At 43.3% G+C, this 19,184-nt stretch overlaps 1 protein-coding gene and 1 non-coding gene across 8 annotated transcripts in view; one reads left to right on the top strand and one right to left on the bottom strand.

Annotated features, from left to right (window-relative positions):
- Window positions 1–19,184, top strand: part of LOC104659067 (protein AF-10-like) — a 68,379-nt gene that overhangs the window by 21,101 nt on the left and 28,094 nt on the right. For 3 of the 7 annotated variants that reach the window (XM_030940589.1, XM_030940588.1, XM_030940587.1), the window contains one exon: window positions 4,701–5,256. The exons of 3 other annotated variants lie outside the window; for them this stretch is intronic. In XM_030940589.1, coding sequence (XP_030796449.1) covers window positions 4,701–4,865 — 165 coding nt within the window. In that variant the 3' untranslated portion in view covers window positions 4,866–5,256. Of the gene's footprint in view, window positions 1–4,700; window positions 5,260–19,184 lie in introns of those variants that run through there. One more of the 7 variants, XM_030940590.1, reaches the window with a different exon arrangement.
- Window positions 11,950–12,056, bottom strand: LOC115900537. Its single transcript, XR_004060221.1, has one exon. It is a non-coding gene; the product is annotated as a U6 spliceosomal RNA (small nuclear RNA).

Here is a 19,184-nt window from a genome sequence, read left to right as displayed (position 1 = left end):
CCAACACGTCCGGCTAGTTTTTGTATTTTTAGTAGAGAGGGAGTTTCACCACGTTGGCCAGGCTGGTCTCGAACTCCTGACCTCAGGTGATCCACCTGCCTCGGCCTCCCAAAGTGCTAGGATTACAGGTGTGAGCCACCACGTCTGGCCTCTCTCATTGCTTGCTTAAATAATCTGCGTGGTTATTGTATTAGGTAGTTTATAGATTCACTTTTCCTTTCCTTCCTTTTATCTTCTTTCCTGTTTATTTTCTTCTTCCTCTTCTTTCCCTCTTCTCTTTTTCCTCTCTTTGATTTTATTCTTCTCTCCTTCCTTACCCCTTCCTCCTCCCTCTTTCCTCTCTCCTCTTTTACTTTCCCTTGTCTCACTCTCCTCCCCCTTCCTTTCCTTTTTAAACCAGGGACCTTCTTCTGGGTACCATCTGCTTGCTCCCATCTGGACTGTTTGCTCTTTAGGTTTGCTATATAGATACTGGAACATCTCTTCACCATTATCTTGGCGTTTTCTTCTTGCTTATATTGGATTCCCTGTTTTTCTAGCCCCCTACTCCCCTGTTTCTTTATATTTAAGAAGGCACATCTTCTGGCAGCTTCATAGGAGAAGTCACATGAGAAATAAATTAGGGTTTGCATAGTTAATAAAATGGGATTGCTATCTTACTTGATTGTTTGACAGAATACATAGAATTCTTGGTTGGAAATCATTTTCCTTCAGAATTTGAAGGTATTTCTCTACTGCCTTTTAGCTGTTAGTGTTACTGTTAGCAAGTCCAAAGCAGTTCTACTTTCTTTTTTTTTTTTTTTTTTTGAGATGGAGTCTCACTCTGTCACCCAGGCTGGGGTGCAGTAGTGTGATCTCTGCTCACTACAACCTCTGCATCCCGGGTTCAAGAGATTTTCCTGCCTCAGCCTCCCTAGTAGCTACGACTACAGGCGTGTGCCACTATGCCTAGCTCAGTTTGTTTTTTTTTTTAGATGGAGTCTCGCTCTTTTGCCCAGGCTGGAGTACAGTGGTGCAATCTCGGCTCACTGCAACCTCCACCTCCCAGGTTCAAGCAATTCTCCTGCCTCAGCCTCCTGAGTAGCTGGGATTATAGGCGCCCACCACCACACCCAGCTAATTTTTGTATTTTTAGTAGAGATGGGGTTTCACTATGTTGGTCAGGCTGGTCTCCAACCCCTGACCTCGTGATCCACCCACCTCGGCCTCCCAAAGTGCTGGGATTACAGGCGGGAGCCACCATGCCCGGCCAGTTTTATATTTTTAGGAGAGATGGGGGTTTTGCCATATTGGCCAGGGTAAAAAAAAACTCCTGGCCTCAGGTAATCCACCTCCCTCGGCCTCCTAAAGTGTTGGGATACAGACGTGAGTCACTGCACCCGGCTGCAATTCTGATTTCTTTTTCTTTCTTTCTTTTTTTTTTTTTTGAGACAGGGTCTCTCTGTCACCCAGGCTGAAGTGCAATGGTGTGATCTTGGCTCACTGTAAACTCTGCCTCCTGGGTTCAAGTGATTCTCTTGCCTCAGCCTCCCGAGTAGCTGAGATTACAGGCGTGTGCCACCATGCCTGGCTAATTTGTATTTTTGGTAGAGATGGGGTTTCACCATATTGGCCAGGCTGGTTTTGAACTCCTGAACACAAGTGATCCACCCGCCTCAGCGTCCCACAGTTTTGGAATTACAGGCATGAGCCACTGCACCCGGCCTATTCTGATTTCTTTTTAATCATTTGTGTGTGGTAGTTCTCTCTGGATTTAGTATTTTTCTCTTTAACCTGGTTATTCTGATATTCACGATGGTTTGCTTTTCTTTTACACATTGTACTAGGTACACAGTGATCCTTTTGATTTGTTAGCTCATGTTTTGGAATGTGAGTTTAGGTCAGAGAGAAAGTTTTTGAATGATTCCTTTGAAAATTTCCTCTATTCTGTTTTGTTTGCCTTTTCTGTATTTTAAAAAAAAATTTGGATGTTGGACTTTCTAATTTGATCCTATAATTTTTGTATTTTCTGTTTCAGTTGTATAGCTCTTTTTACTCTATTTTCTGAGGTGATTCCCCACTTTCTCTTACAACTCTTTACTTAAAAATTTTTTTGTTTGTGGCCAGGCGTGGTGGCTCACGCCTGTAATCCCAGCACTTTGGGAGGCTGAGGCGGGTGCATCACGAGGTCAGGAGATCGAGAGCATCCTGGCTAACAAGGTGGAACCCCGTCTCTACTAAAAATACAAAAAATTAGCCGGGTGTGGTGGCGGGCGCCTGTGGTCCCAGCTACTTGGGAGGCTGAGGCAGGGGAATGGCGTGAACCCGGGAGGCGGAGCTTGCAGTGAGCCGAGATCGTGCCACTGCATTCCAGTCTGGGAGACACAGGGAGACTCCATCTCAAAAAATAAATAAATAAATAAAAAGAAAGTGATTCTCTCAGCCTTCCATAGTGTTGGGATTATAGGCATGCTACTACTCCTGGCACTCCTTCACTTAATTTTTTTTTTTTTTTTTGGGAGACAGAGTCTTGCTCTGCCTCCAGGCTAGAGTGCAGTGATGCGATCTCAGCTCACTGCAGCCTCTGCCTGCCGGGTTCAAGCGATTCCCCTACCTCAGCCTGCCAGGTAGCTGGGATTACAGGCATGCGCCACCACGCCCGGCTAATTTTTTTCTTTTTTTTTGTATTTTAGTAGAGACCATGTTGGCCAAGATGGTCTCGATCTCCTGACCTCATGATCTGCCTGCTTCGGCCTCCCAAAGTGCTGGGACTACGGGTGTGAGCCACCGGGCGCGGCCCCTTCACTTAAATTTTTCAAGTCTGTTATACCAATTTCTTTCTTTCTTCTTTTTTCTTTCTTTCTTTTTGTTTTGAGACAGAGTCTTGCTGTGTTGCCCAGGCTAAGGTGCATTGGTATGATCTTGGCACACTGCAACCCCCACCTCCTGGGTTCAAGCGGTTCTCAGGCCTCAGCCTCCCTAGTAGCTGCGATTACAGGTGCACGCCACCATGCCCAGCTAATTTTGTATTTTTAGTAGAGACTGGGTTTCACCATGTTGGTCAGGCTGGTCTTGAGCTCCTGACCTCAGGTGATCCACCCACCTTGGCCTCCCAAAGTGCTGGGATTACAGGCGTGAGCCACCGCACCTGGCCATGCTTTTTAATTTCTAAGGACTCTTTATGCTCTCTGGCTGCTCCTTATTTTTGTAATCTTCTGTTCAAGTTTCTTGGATACAGTTTATTTTCATTTAAATTTGATTTAATTTTATTTTTTTGAGACAAGAGTCTTGCCTGTCACCCAGGCTGCAGTGCAGTGGCGTGATATTGGCTCACTGCAGCCCCCGCCTCCTGGGTTCAAGCAATTCTCCCACCTCAGCCTCCTCAGTAGCTGGGATTACAGGCGCCTGCCACCACGCCTGGGTAATTTTTGTATTTTTAGTAGAGACTGGGTTTTGCCATGTTGGCCATGCTGGTGTGAAACTCCTGACCTCAGGTGATCCACCCTCCTCGACCTCCCAGAGTGCTGGGATTATAGGCATGACTCGCAATGCCTAGCTGATACTTTAATTGGAGGTTTTTGTTTTGTTTCAGTTACGAAATTTTCTTCTGCTCCTTGAAGTCTTCTTTTGTACTGTTTTGGCCTGTCTTTCGTGTTAGTGACTTTATGTAAAAATCTGGTGATTCTCAGCCATTGATTCAAATTTAAGACAATTTTTTTTTTTTATTTTTGATATTTATTTATTTATTTATTTATTTTTGAGAGGGAGTTTTGCTCTTATTGCCCAGGCTGGCATGATCTTGGGTTGCTGCAACCTCCTCCTCCCAGGTTCAAGTAATTCTCCTGCCTCAGCCTCCCGAGTAGCTGGGATTACAGGCATGCACCACCATGCCCGGCTAATTTTGTATTTTTAGTAGAAACGGGGTTTCTCCACGTTGGTCAGGCTGGTCTTGAACTCCCAACCTCAGGTGATCCACCCGCCTCGGTTTCCCAAAGTGCTGGGATTACAGGTGTGAGCCACTGGGCCTGGCCTTTTTTTTCTTTTTTTTTTTTGACATGCAGTCTCGCTCTGTTGCCTAGGCTGGAGTACAGTGGTGCAATCTCGGCTCACTGCACAACCTTCGCCTCCTGGGTTCAAGCAATTCTCCTGCCTCCACCTCCTGAGTAGCTGGGACTACAGGCATGCACCACCACACCTGACTAATTTTTGTATTTTTAATAGAGACAGGGTTTCCCCATGTTGACCAGGCTAGTCTCAAACTCCTGACCTGACCTCAGGTGATCCACCCGCCTCGGCCTCACATAGTACTGGGATTACAGGCATGAGACATTGTGCCCAGCCTCAAATTTAAGACAAATTCCTAATGAGTGGATTGGAAGTTCTGTGTGAGGAGACATTGTTGAGTGATAGACTGCATTATAAATGATCTAGCGGGGTTCCAAGCTTATTAAGAGAGAAATACATCTGATCACGATCACCTGTTTGGGGTTGACAAACCTGGTTACCAATATTCCTTCAGCCAGATGGATGTTGGAATTTGAGGATTTCGAATTACACTTTTATGATTCTTGTTTTTCTTCAGCTGCTCCTGGTGTCCCTCAGTCTAGATTTTTACATTTACCCTCTCTAGAAAATTAACCTTTGCAGTTTTCTAGGGCAGGCGAGAGCCAGTTACGTGTTAGTATGTAGTGGATAAGGGGATTGTTTTGATTGCTTTTCAGATGGTATACAATTCCTCTTGGTTAGTAGCCTCATCTGGAAACGTCCCTCCTGGATACATAGAACATCACTGCGCATGTGCATCTCCCCTCCCCCGATGCCTGGTATCTAATGTTCCTCCAGTTTCTGGTGCTCTAATGCATTGCTTTTGGACTTGTCTTACTTAACTGCAGCGGCTTTCTTTGGTCCTAAGTCATTTCCCACTCGTCATATGTCCTTTCAAGTTTCCGGGGATAGTCTTTTTTATATTTATGGCTTTATGCCCTTTATCTCAGTTGTCATTTGGCGTTTCAAGAAGGAGAGGTGGTAGTGTTTAATTGGAATTAACTACTTGTGTTTCTGATGTGGTCTTTTTATATTTCTGACAGGGTCTTGTTTTACCAAGTACTAGTCATCAGTCTATCCTGTTTACTTGATTTTTTTTCCCATTCAACTCACAAACATTTTTGAATCATCCCATGAATTCTACTTTCCATTTACATTTTTGCCCTTTTATCTTTTCCTCTTTGCTGACAAGCTTCCTGAAAAAATAAAACTAGTTGATATATTCACTTCTTCGAATGCCTACTGTGTTGTTATTTTTTCCCTTGTGCTTAATGATTGAGATATAACTCAGTTATTATAAGTAATAGCATATAAAATCTGTATTTGATATAACGCTTTCATCATGGACACTGTCCATTTTGTTCTTCAGTGACTCTTAACATAAAAGATCCATGTACAAGAAGTTCTTTTAATAATAAAGCATCAGGAAAATTATCTCCTTTGCGTATCTGGTATATTTCCTCCTTTTTGATAGATCCGTGAAATACATTCTGTTTATCTTTTTGTCCTGGTTACCAGGCAGCCTAGAACCAAATCTGGTCTTTAGTTACATCAGCTGTATTAATATCATTATTAGTATATTTGTTCCCTCTTTCTCCTTCCATGGGGTTTAGGACTTCACCTCTTATCTCTGTTTCTCTGCGTGTTGATTTCATTCTCTCACACTACAGACTCTACTTCATGAGGCTGGAACCATGACTGCTGGCAGCTCTTGTTTCCATCCCCTTCTACCAGAAGAAGGGGCTTTCTTGAAGAATCCTGGAAAGGACTCTGATTGGCCTGTCTTGGATCATGTGCCCATCATCTCTGTGGCTGGAGTGGGGAGGGTACTGTGAATGGCAACCCTCACTAGAACTACATAGTTGGAGTCAGGGGTAAGAGCAGTTTCCATAATGCAGGGGGGTGGGTGCTGTTTGCAAAAGAAGGGGGATGCTTGTGAAGCAGAAAAACAATAGATGTCTATCATACTGGCTCTTATTATTTTTCTTTTTTTCTTTTTTTTTTTTTGGAGACAGAGTCTCGCTCTGTTGCCCAGGCTGGAGTACAATGGTGCGATCTGGGCTCACTGCAACCTCTGCCTCCCAGGTTCAAGCAATTCTTCTGCCTCAGCCTCCCAAGTAGCTGGGATTACAGGTGCCCGCCACCATATCTGGCTAATTTTTTTGTATTTTTAGTAGAAATGGGGTTTTGCCATGTTGGCGTGGCTGGTCTCAACTACTGACCTCCGGTGATCCACTCACCTCGGCCTCCCAAAGTGCTGGAATTACAGGCATGAGCCTCTGTGCACGGCCTTCTTTTTCTTCTTTTAATTGTTATAATACTTGTCTTTTATTGTAGACTGCCTCAAATCCTTTTCTAAAAATTTTAGGTTTCAGTACATTAAATATCCTAAAATAACATAAACTCCTATTCATTCACTCATCAAGGGTGCAGTGAGCTATGATCCTGCCACTGTACTTCAGCCTGGGTGACAGAGTGAGATCCTATCTCTAAGAAAAAAGAAAAAATCAAAGAGATCATGGGCTTAGATGAACTAAATATATGACTGAGCAAGTTTCTTATCTTCTTTTTTTTAAAAAAAAATTTTTTTTTAAATTTAGATTTTTAATTAAAGAATAGAGGTGGGGTTTTGCTACGTTGCCCAGACTGGTCTTGAACTCCTGGCCTCAAGCGATCCTCCTTCCTTGGCCTCCCAAGGTGCTGGGATTATAGGCATGAGTCATTGTGCCCAACCTCTTTGCAAAACATTTTTAGTTTTTAAAATTTTAAATAGAGACATCTATTTGTTTTGACACTATTCCTCTCAGTTCCACAGTGGCACTGTCATAAATAAGCTATTAATATTTGTATGGATTTCTTTCTGGACTCTGTGTTCTTTTTATGTGCCTTTGTGGGAGAACCACAGTTTTAAAATTACTATAGCTTTATATTAATAATAACTGGATACAAGATATCAGATAGAATTAGTCCTTCTATATTGTGTTCCTTTTTTTGTTATTGTTTTAAGTATCTTGCCACTTCTTAGCTTTTGCATTTGATAAATATTTGGAACCATAATGTTCCACAAAAATGTTGCTAGTGTTTTGAGTTTGCGTTGATTGTGTATATCAATTTGGGGAGAATGGACTTCTTTCTTTTTGAGACAGAGTCTTGCTGTGTCACCCAGGCTGGAGTGCAGTGGTGCGATCTCGGCTCACTGCACCCTCCGACTCCTGGGTTCAAGCGATTCTCCTGCCTCAGCCTCCTAGGAAGCTGAGACTACAGGCGTCTGCCACTATGCCTGGCTGATTTTTGTATTTTTAGTAGAGAAGGGGTTTCATTATGTTGTCCAGGCTGCTCTCGAATTCCTGACCTTGTGATCCGCCTTGCCCTCCCAAAGTGCTGGGATTACAGGCATGAGCCACTGCGCCTGGTGAGAATGGACATCTTTATAGTTTTGAATTTTTCAATCCATGAACATGGTAATCTGATTATTCAGATTTTCCTTACTCATTGTGATAAAATACATATAATACAAAATATAGCATTTTAACCATTTTTGTGTATGCAGTTCAGTGGCATTAAGTACATTCACAGTGTTTTATAATCATCAGCAGTATATATTTCCAGAACTAATCCCAAAGAGAAATTCTGTACCCCGTAAGCATAACTCTCATTTCACCCTCTCTGTAGCCCCTGGTAACTTCTGTTTTCTTTCAAGTTGCCTAGTTTAGCTACCTCATGTAAGTGGAATCTTATATTTGATCTTTTGTATGTAGCTTATTTCACTTTGAATGTTTTCAGGGTTCATCTATGTTGTAGCATGTATCAGAATTTGAATCTTATTTATAGCTGAATATTACATAAGCCATTATTATGTATATACCGTATTTTGTTTATCCATTCATCTGTTGATGGAAACTTGGGTTGTTTCTACCTTTTTGCTATTGTGAATAATGCTAAGCTGAACATTGGTATTCTACCATCTGTTTTAATCTCTTTTTTTTTTTGGGTGGGGGACTATACATTAGGAATGAAGTTGCTAGATCGTATGGTAATTCTGTTTGGCTTTTTTTATTCTTTTTTTTTTTTTCCCTGAGACGGAGTTTCACTCTTGTTGCCCATGCTGGAGTGCAATGGCATGATCTCGGCTCACTGCATCCTCCACCTCCCGGTTTCAAGTGATTCTCCTGCCTCAGCCTCCTGAGTAGCTGGGACTACAGGCGTGTGCCACTACGCCTGACTAATTTTGTGTTTTTAGTAGAGACGGGGTTTCTCCATTGTTGGTCAGGCTGGTCTCAATCTCTTGACCTCAGATGATCTGCTGGCCTAGGCCTCCCAAAGTGCTGGGATTTGAGCCACCGCGCCCGGCCTGTTTGGCCTTTTGAGGAACTGCCAAAATGTTTTTCACAGAGACTTCAGCATTTTGTATTCCTACCAACAATGCATGAAGGTTCAGTTTTTTTCCACTCAAGTCTTTTTCAGTTTTCTTCAACTCTTGTTATTTTCTGTTGTTGTTGTTACTGTTTTTGAGACAGGGTCTTTTTCTGTCACTCAGCATTGAAGTGCAGTGGCTTGAACATGGCTCACTGGAGTGTCAACCTCCTGGGATCAGGCATTTGTCCCACCTACACTCCTGTGTAGCTGGGACCACAGGCACACACCACCACCACTGCCACCTCATTTTATTGATTTTATTTTATTTTAGTTTAGTTTTTTTTGAGACGGAGTCTTGCTCTGTCGCCCAGGCTGGAGTGCAGTGGCCGGATCTCAGCTCACTGCAAGCTCCGCCTCCCGGGTTCACGCCATTCTCTTGCCTCAGCCTCCCGAGTAGCTGGGACTACAGGCGCCCGCCACCTCGCCCAGCTAGTTTTTTTTTTTGTATTTTTTAGTAGAGATGGGGTTTCACTGGGTTAGCCAGGATGGTCTCGATCTCCTGACCTTGTGATCCGCCCGTCTCGGCCTCCCAAAGTGCTGGGATTACAGGCTTGAGCCACCACACCTGGCCTTTTTTATTGATTTTTGTAGAGAGGCAGCTTCACTATGTTGTCCAGGCTGATTTTGAACTTCTGGACTCAAGCAGTTCTCCTGCCTCAGCCTCCCCAAAGTATTAGGATTACAAGTGTGAGTCATGATACCTGGTCAGTTTTCTGGTTTTTGATGATAGCCATGCTAATGATGTGAAGTGGTATCTTGTTTTGATTTGCATTTTCCCAGTGATTAGTGATACAAGCATCTTTTCATCTGCTTGTTGGCCATTTGTGTGTATTCTTTGGAGAAATGTCTGTTCAGGTCCTTTGCCCTTTTTGTATGACTTTCTGTTGTTGAAATATCAGTATTCTTTATCTACTTCTAGATCCTAGACCCAGTATCTAATTTTAGACTCCAGACGGTTCTTAGATAATATGATTTGTGAATACTTTATCCCATTCTGTGTGTTGTCTTTTCACACTGTTGATAGTCATGTCCTTTTATGCACAGAGATTTTAATTGTGATGAAGTCCAATTTATCTTTTTTTAGTTTTTGTTTTCTTTGCTTTTGGTATATCCAAGAAATGATTGTCAAATTTAGTGCAGTGAAGATTTCCCCCTGTGTTTTCTTCTAAATGTTTCTATAATTGTTTCTCCTTTTTTCTTTTTTTTTGAGACGGATCGTTGCTCTGTTGCCCAGGCTGGAATGCAGTGGCGTGATCTCGGCTCACTGCAACTTCTGCCTCCTGGGTTCAAGCGATTCTCCTGCCTCAACCTCCCGAGTAGCTGGGACTACAGGTGCGTGCCACCACCACCCAGCTAATTTTTGTATTTTTAGTACAGACGGGGTTTCTTCATGTTGGTCAGGCTGATCTCAAACTCCCAGTCTCAGGTGATCCCCCCGCCTCAGACTCCCTGGGATTACAGGCACGAGCCACCGCACCCAGCAACACTGTTTTGATTACTGTAGCTTTGTAGTAAGTTTTGAAATCAGGAAGTGTGATGTCTTCAAATTTATTCTTCCTTTTCAAGATTGTTTTGACTATTTGAGGTCCCTTGAGATTCTTCATGAGTTTTAGAATGTATATTTTTTTTATTTCTGCAAAAAGCATTCTTGGGATTTTGATAGGGATTTGATTGAATGTGTAGATTGCTTTGGAGTAGTAACATCTTAGCAACATTAAGGTGTTACAATCCAAAAACATGAAATGTCTCTCCATTTATTTATGTTGTCTTCAGTTTATTTCAGTAAAGTTTTGTGATTTTTCTGTGTACAAGTCCTGCATTTTCTTCATTGCTGACTTACATATACTTGTTTTTTCTTTTTTTTTTTTGAGACGGAGTTTTGCTCTTGTTGCCCAGGCTGGAGTGCAATGGCGTGATCTTGGCTCACCGCAACCTCCGCCTCCTGGGTTCAAGCAATTCTCCTGCCTCAGCCTCCCGAGTAGCTGGGATTACAGGCATGCGCCACCACGCCTGGGTAATTTTGTATTTTTAGGAGAGATGGGATTTCTCCATGCAGGTCAGGCTGGTCTTGAGCTCCCAACCTCAGGTTCCTGGTGCTTCTTATTGCACTATCTTCGCAGAATCCTCTCCCTTCCTGTTGTGCTTTTATAGCCACACCCGCTTTCCTCCTGCCACCAGACTTAGTCATAACCACTAATGTATTCTTCATTTTGGGAATTTTGTTATCTCAAGGATGTTATATATTATATAAATGGGATGATAGAACTTGTAATTTTCTGGAAGCCGGGAGCGTGGCTTAAGCCTGTAATCCCAGCACTTTGGGAGGCTGAGGTGGGTGGGTCACTTGAGGTCAGGAGTTCGAAGCCAGCCTGGCCACCATAGTTTAACCCTGTCTTTACTAAAGATACAAAAATTAGCCAGGTGCGGTGGCACACACCTGTAATCTCAGCTGATTGGGAGGCTGAGACATGAGAATTGCTTGAACCCAGGAGGCAGAGGTTGCAGTGAGCTGAGATTGTGCCACTGCACTCCATCCTGGGTGACAGAGTGAGAGACTGTCTAAAAACAAAACAAAACAACATGTAACTTTCTGAGATTGAGTTTTTTTACACTAGGTTTAATTCCTTGGAGATTCCTCCAGGTTGTTGCTTAGTGTTTGTTACAGTTATACCGCGTTTTGTTTAATTAGCAGTTTTGTTTATTTACTTATTTGCTGAAAGATAATCTCAGTTATTTCCACTTGTAGGTTATTAAGAATAAAGCTGCTGTAAACGTTACACGGGTTTTCATGTGAACATAAGTCTTCATTTATTAATTTTGATGGGCGGTAGTGATATCTTATTGTGTGTATTATTATTATTATTATTAATTTTTTTTTTTTTTTTTGAGACGGAGTCTTGCTCTGTCGCCCAGTGGCATGATCTGGGCTCACAGCAAGCTCTGCCTCCCGGGTTCATGCCATTCTCCTGCCTCAGCTTCCCGGGTAGCTGGAACTACAGGCGCCTGCCACCACACTTGGCTAATTTTTTGTATTTTTAGTAGAGACAGCGTTTTACCATGTTAGCCAGGATGGTCTCGATCTCCTGACCTCGTGATCCTTCTGCCTCGGCCTCCCAAAGTGCTGGGATTACAGGCGTGAGCCACTGCGCCCAGCCTATATTATTATTTTTTTGAGACAGTGTCTTGCTCTGTTACTTAGGCTTTGAAGGGCAGTGTCATGCTCATGACTCATTGCCGCCTTAACCCTCCGAGTAGCTGGGACTATGGGTGTATGCCACTACACCCAGCCAATGTTTTTAAAAATATGTTTTTGGAGAGATGGGGTCTTGCTATGTTGCTTAGGCTGGTTTTGAACTTCTGAGCTAAAGCTGTGCTCCAGACTGGTCTCCTAAAGTGCTGGGATTACAGGCCACTACACATGCCTCATTGTGTTTTTAATACGTATTTACTTAGTGGCTAATGATGTTGAGCATCTTTTCAGGTGCTTATTTGGTACCTTTTTTTTTTTTTTTAAATATGGAACACTTTAAGAATTTGCATGTCATCACTGTGCAGAGAGCATGCTAATCTTCTCTGTATTGATTGAATTTTGGTATATATGCTCCTGAGACAAGCACTAATACTTTTATGTATCCTCTGTTCATCACTTTTGTCTATTTTCTTTTTCTTTCTTTTTTTTTGAGACAGAGTCTCCCCATCTCTACTAAAAAAATACAAAAATTAGCTGGGCATGGTGGCACATGCCTGTGGTCCCAGCTACTTGGGAGGCTGAGGCAGGAGAATTGATTGAACCTGGGAAACAGAGGTTGCAGTGAGCTGAGATTGCACCACTGTACTCCAGCCTCAGCGACTGAGTGAGACCCTGTCTTAAAAAAAAAAGAAAAAAAGGCTTGGCACGTTGGCTCACACCTGTAATCCCAGTACTTTGGGAGGCCAAGATGGGAGGCGGAGGTTGCGGTGAGCCGAGATCGCACCATTGCACTCCAGTCTGGGGAACAAGAGCGAAACTCCGTCTCAAAAAAAAAAAAAAAGTATTCCACTCTTGGTGGGTGGAATGTTCTCTAAATGTCCATGGATCCAGTTAGTTCATGGGGTTGAATTCAATGTTCTTTCTGTGAATACATGTGTAGTTTTAACAGTTGTTACAGAGAAATACTGAAGTCTCTATAGTGGATTTATGCGTTTCTCCATTCTCTTCCATCAGTTTTTCTGTCATATATTTTGTACTCTTGTTTTGGTGCACACACATTTAGGAATGTTATGTCCTCTTGGTGGATTGACCTCTTTCTCAATAAATAATTTCCTTCTTAGTCTCTAGTACTTTTTCTTTGCTCTGAAGTATGCTATTTCTGATATTAATATAGTCACTCCACCTTTTCTTTAATTAATGTTTGCATCACGTATCTTTTTAATGTTTTTTTGCTTTCAGCGTGCTTATTCGAAGTAAATTTTTTGTACACAAAATAGTGTTAGGTTATGTTTTCTTTCTTTTTCTTTTCTGTTTTTTTTTTTGAGATGGAATCTTGCACTGTTGCCTGGGCTGGAGTGCAATGGCGTCATCTTGGTTCACTGCAACCTCCGCTTCCTGGGTTGAAATGATTCTCCTGCCTCAGCCTCCCAAGTAGCTGGGATTATAGGTGCCCGCCACCATGCCTGGTCAATTTTTTACATTTTTAGTAGAGACGGGGTTTCACTATGTTGACCAAGCTGGTCTCAAACTCTTGACCTCGTGATCTGCCTTCCTTGGCCTCCCAAAGTGCTGGGATTACAGGTGTGAGTTACTGCACCTGGCCTTTTTTTTTTTTTTTTTTTTTTTTGAGACATGGTCTTGCTCTGTCACCCAGGCTGGATTGCAGTGGCAGTCATGGTTTACTGCAACGTGGACCTCCTGGGCTCAAACAGTTCCCCCACCTCAGCCTCCCAAATAACTGGGACCACACATGTGCACCATCACACCTGGCTAATTTTTTTATTATTTGTAGGGACGAGGTCTTGTTATGTTGCCCAGCCTGGTCTCGAACTCCTGAGCTCAAGAGACCCTCCTGTCATGGCCTCCCAAACTGCTGGCATTATAGGCGTGAGCCACCATGCTTGGCTTTAGGTTATGCTTTTAAAATCTAGTTTGTCAATCTTGTCTCTTTTTTTTTTTTGAGATGGAGTATCGCTGTCACCCTGGGTGGAGTGCAGTGGTATGATCTCAGCTCACTGCAACCTCTGCCTAGTGGGTTCAAACGATTCTCCTGCCTCAGCCTCCAGAGTAGCTATTATAGGCACACACCACCACGCCTGGCTAAATTTTTTTTTGTATTTTTAGCAGAGACGGATTTTCACCATGTTGGCCAGGCTGGTCTCGAACACTGAACCTCAAGTGATCTGCTCTCCTCGGCCTCCCACAGTGCTGGGATTACAGTCATTACACTGCACCTGGCCAGTTTTTGTCTTTTATTTGCTGTATTTAGGTATTTGGGTCATTTACATAGTTACAGATGTTGTCAGACTCCCCCCCCCGCCTTTTTTTTTTGAGACAAAGTCTTACTTGCCCAGGCTGGAAGTGCAGTGGCTCAATCTTGGCCCACTGCAACCTTTGCCTCCTGATTTCAAGCAGTTCTTGTGCCTCAGTCTCCCAAGTAGATGAGATTACAAGCATGTGCCACCACACCTGGCTAATTTTTATATTTTTAGTAGAGATAGGGTTTCACCATGTTGGCCAGGCTGGTCTTGAACTCCCGGCCTTAGGTGATTCACCCACCTTGGCCTCCCAAAGTGCTAGAATTACAGGCCTGAGCCACCATGCCTCGTTTTAGTTTTTGTTTTTTTATTGTTCTTTTTCCTGCTTTCTTTTGGGTTATTTGAACATTTTTGGAATTCCATTTTTCTTGTCTTTTTTTTTTTTTCTACCCCAATTCACTATGCCAAAACCATTTTTCTTTATTGTGTTTTATATCTGTTTGTTTTAGTTTGTTGATATGGTTTGGATAGTTCTTCCACTGAAATTTTGTTTTCTTCTTCTTTTTTGAGACAAAATTTTGCTCTCATTGCCCAGGCTGAAGCCCAATGACACGATCTTATTGCAACAGACAGAGCTCAACGCAACCTCTGCCTTCCAGCTTCAAGCGATTCTTCTGCCTCAGCCTCCCAAGTAGCTGGGATTACAGGCATATGCCACCATACCCAGCTACTTTTGTATTTTTAGTAGAGACGGAGTTTGTACATGTTGGTCAGGCTGTTTTTGAACTCCTGACCTGAGGTGATCTACCCACCTCGGCCTCCCAAAGTGATGGGATTATAGGAATGAGCCACCGTGGCTGGCCTAAACATATTTTTTGGGAGGCCGGGGTGGGTTAGTCACCTGGGGTCAGGGGTTCGAAACCAGCCTGGCCAACATGGTGAAACCCTGTCTCTACTAAAAATGCAAAAATTAGCCAGGTTTGATGGCGGCACCTGTAATCCCAGCTACCCAGGAGACTGAGGCAGGAGAATCGCTTGAACTTGGGAGGCGGAGCTTGCGGTGAGCTGAGATCATGCCAATGCTCTCCGGCTTGGGCAACAGAGTGAGACTGTCTCACAAAACAAACAAAAAACAACAAACAAACAAAATTTGTTTCAGTTAATTCTGATACATCTCTGAGATATTAGAATTAAGATATCTCGATGTTTGCATTTGTTTATTGCCTTTTTCCATTCAATCTGAAATCTTTCCAATTCTTGGTATCTTTTTTTTTTTGATATGGAATCTCGTTCTGTCGCCCAGGCTGGAGTGCAGTGGCACAGTCTTGGCTCACTGCAACTTCTGCCTCCTGGGTTCACGTGATTGTCCTGCCTCAGCCTCCTGAGTAGCTGGGATTACAGGCACCCGCCACCACACCGGCTAATTTTTTTTTTTTTTTTTTTTTTTTTTTTTTTTTTTTTTTTGAGACGGAGTCTCACTCTGTCGCCCAGGCTGGAGTGCTGTGGCCGGTTCTCAGCTCACTGCAAGCTCCGCCTCCTGGGTTCACGCCATTCTCCTGCCTCAGCCTCCCGAGTAGCTGGGACTACAGGTGCCCGCCACCTCGCCCGGCTAATTTTTTGTATTTTTTAGTAGAGACAGGGCTTCACCGTGTTAGCCAGGATGGTCTCGATCACCTGACCTCGTGATCCGCCCGTCTCGGCCTCCCAAAGTGCTGGGATTACAGGCTTGAGCCACCGTGCCCGGCCTTATTTTTGTGTGTATTTTTAGTAGAGATAGGGTTTCACTATGTTGGCCAGACTGGTCTCGAACTCCTGACCTCGTGATCTGCCCGCTTCGGCCTCCCAAAGTGCTGGGATTAATAGACGTGAGCCACTACACCCCGCCAATTCTTGGTATCTTTTTGGTATCAAAAATTTGAAACCTGGGCATTTTTGTATTGTCATGAGACTATGCATCTTACTTAAACAACTGTTTTAACTAGTGTTCTCTTAACACTTATCTAACGGGTAGAGTGTTGGTGCCACCTTGTTAAGCCAGGTAGGGAATGAAGTTCAGGTTCTCTGCCTTGTCTGTGTTGACATTTGAGGCAAACTCCCTTTTAGTTCTTTGCAGAGTTGGGAGTTGTGGCTCCCCACCTGATCTCTGTGGTGGATGTGGCCTCGTTTGTTACTGTGTGTGGGTGAAAGTTCTGACTCTCTGCTAGGTCTTCGCTGCTACCACTCCAGTAGGGACAGGGAGAGATGCCTTATTACTGGCAGATGGTGGTGGAAGTCCAGGCTTCCCCACTTCTCTCCACTGATACAGTAGGCAGTGGATGCTCATTGACTAGCCAATTGGAATGAAAGTTCCAGTCTCCTGCTTAATTTGCTCTGACACTACCTGGTGGAAATCTTGGATTATTGTCATTACAGTCTCATAAGGGTGAATATCTAGGTTCCCCATGTAATCATTGCTGGTATGGGTCGGGCTAGTTTTTCTGTGGTGTTATCCTGGATTAGAGCAGTTACTCTTCAAAAGTTTTCTTTCTGGTTAACGTACTGTTAACATACCACTTTACTGGTAATTTGGTCTGGAGAGAGAAGGCTTTTGTTGAGGCTTCTTTTCTCTTTTTTGGAGACAGAGTCTCTTTCTATCACCCAGGCTGGAATGCAGTGGCACGATCTCTGCTCACTGCAAACTCTGCCTCCTGAGTTCAAGCGATTCTCATGCCTCAGCCTCTGGAGTAACTGGGATTATAGGCACCTGCCAACATGCCTGGCTAATTTTTATTTTTAGTAGAGATGGGGTTTTGCCATGTTGGCCAGGCTGGTCTCCCAACTCCTGACCTCTGGTGATCCACCCACCTTGGCTTCCTAAAGTGCCAGGATTATAGGCTTGAGCCACCGCGTCCGGCCCTGTTGGGGGGTTCCTTTTTTTTGGTCTGTGCCCATCGGTGTTTCTGATGTACTCACTTCTTCCATTCCCGGAGTAGTATACATTAGGCAAAAAGAAAAATACCCAGGGAATTTACTACTATATTGTGCCTTGTGCCCTGTGATCCTGAGCTAATTTACCTTCTCTCCACCTTTCAGAGAATATTCGTTTTATTTGTAATGTTCACATTTTGAATTTGTACTTAGTGGGAGGAATAGGGAAAAGTATGTCCATTCCATCTTCCCAGAACTGTAAGTGTAACCTTTGATTTCATTGAGTGTGCCCTATTTTTCTGTTTCCTATTTCATTGACTTCTGCTCTGATCTTTCTTTTGCTCTTCTGGTTTCTTAAGGAAGAAGGTGAAATCACTGATTTGTTTCTTTTCTAGTATAGTCATGTAATTGTATAAATTTCTCTTTCAATTACTGCTTTAACTATCTTAAAAATACTTGATATTTTTGTCTTTTTTTTTTTTTTAACCCCATGGTTATTTTATTTCATTTTATATTTTGAGACAGATTCTCGCTCTGTCGCCCAGGCTGGAGTGCAGTGGCGCAATCTTGGCTCACTGCAGCCTCCACCTCCCGAGTTCAAACAGTTCTCTGCCTCAGCCTTCTGAGTAGCTGCAGTTATAGGCGCCTGCTACCATGCCCAGCTAATTTTTGTATTTTTAGTAGAGATGGGGTTTCACCATCTTGGCCAGGCTGGTCTTGAACTCCTGACCTTGTGATACACCTGCCTCGACCTCCCATAGTACTGGAATTACAGGTGTGAGCCACTGCTCCCGGCCCCCATTGGTTTTTTTTTTTTTTTTTTTTTTTTTTTTTTTTTTTTTTTTTTTGAGACGGAGTCTCGCTCTGTCACCCAGGCTGGAGTGCTGTGGCCGGATCTCAGCTCACTGCAAGCTGCAAGCTCCGCCTCCCGGGTTCACGCCATTCTCCTGTCTCAGCCTCCCGAGTAGCTGGGACTACAGGCGCCGCCGCGTCACCCGGCTAGTTTTTTGTAGTTTTTAGTAGAGACGGGGTTTCACCGTGTTAGCCAGGATGGTCTCGATCTCCTGACCTTGTGATCCGCCCGTCTCGGCCTCCCAAAGTGCTGGGATTACAGGCTTGAGCCACCGCGCCCGGTCCCCATTGGTTATTTTAAAAGTATGTTTTCATTCCAAATTCTGGGATTGTCTATTGATTTTTTTTTTTTTCCTGTCACTGATTTCTAAATTAATATCAAAGTGGTAAGAAAAAATTCATGGTAAGACCTGAAACCTTTTAAATTTACCAAGAGTTGTTTTTTTGGCCTGAATATGGTATATCTTGGTGAATGTTCCAAATGCACTTGAACAGAATGTGTATTCTGGTAGTTTGTGTAGAGTGTTCTATAATTAGTTAGGTCCGTTTGGTTAATGGTGTTATTGAAGCTTCTGTATCCTTACCGATTTTCTGTCTACTGGTCATATTATTATTATCATTCCTTTTTTTTGAACATGATGTCGCTGTGTCACCTAGGCTGGAGTGCAGTGGCATGCACAATCATAGCTCATTAAGCCTCCACCTCCTGGGCTCAAGTGATCCTCCCACTTCAGCCTCCACAGTAGCTGAGTCTACAGGCATATGCTAGCACACCCAGCCAATTTCTTTTTCTTTTTTTTTTTTTTTTTTTTTTGAGATGGAATCTCGCTCTCGCCCAGGCTGGAGTGCAGTGGCGTCATCTCGGCTCACTGCAACCTCCACCTCCTGGGTTCAAGCGATTCTCCTGCCTCAGCCTCCTGAATAGCTAGGATTACTCTTGTGCGCCACCATGCCTGGCTAATTTTTGTATTTTTAGTAGAGACGGGGTTTCACCATGTTGGCCAGGCTGGACTCGAATTCCTGACCTCAGGTGTTCTGCCCGCCTCAGGCTTCCAAAGTGCTGGGATTACAAGGTGTGAGCCACCACGCCCAGCCTGCCCAGTTAATTTTTAAAAATCTTTTTGTAGAGACAGGGTCTCCCTGTGTTGCTCAGGTTGGTCTTGAACTCCTGTGCTCAAGAAATCCTGTCTCGGCCTCCCAAAGTTCAGGAATAACGGATGTGATTCTCCACGCCTGGCCTGGTTCTGTTACATAGAGAGGTTTGCTGAAATTTTAAAATATAAGTGTAGATTCTTTCATTTATTCTTACAGTTCTCTCATTTTTGCTTTATTTATTTTGAGGCCCCATTATTAATAGGTAAATAAATGTTTAGGATTTTTGCGTGTTCTTGGGTAAATTAAACTCAATGTATATAAAATGATGCTCTTTTTTCCTGATAACATTTTTATTTTTGTCTACTTTACATGATAGTATTACAACGATTTCAACTTTCTTTTGATTTTGTAGTGTGTAATAAGACCTTTTTCTTTGGCTGCAT

This window comes from Rhinopithecus roxellana, chromosome 11 (genome assembly GCF_007565055.1).
Source record: "Rhinopithecus roxellana isolate Shanxi Qingling chromosome 11, ASM756505v1, whole genome shotgun sequence".
NCBI lineage: Eukaryota > Metazoa > Chordata > Mammalia > Primates > Cercopithecidae > Rhinopithecus > Rhinopithecus roxellana.
This window is presented reverse-complemented; position numbering and strand designations above follow the sequence as displayed.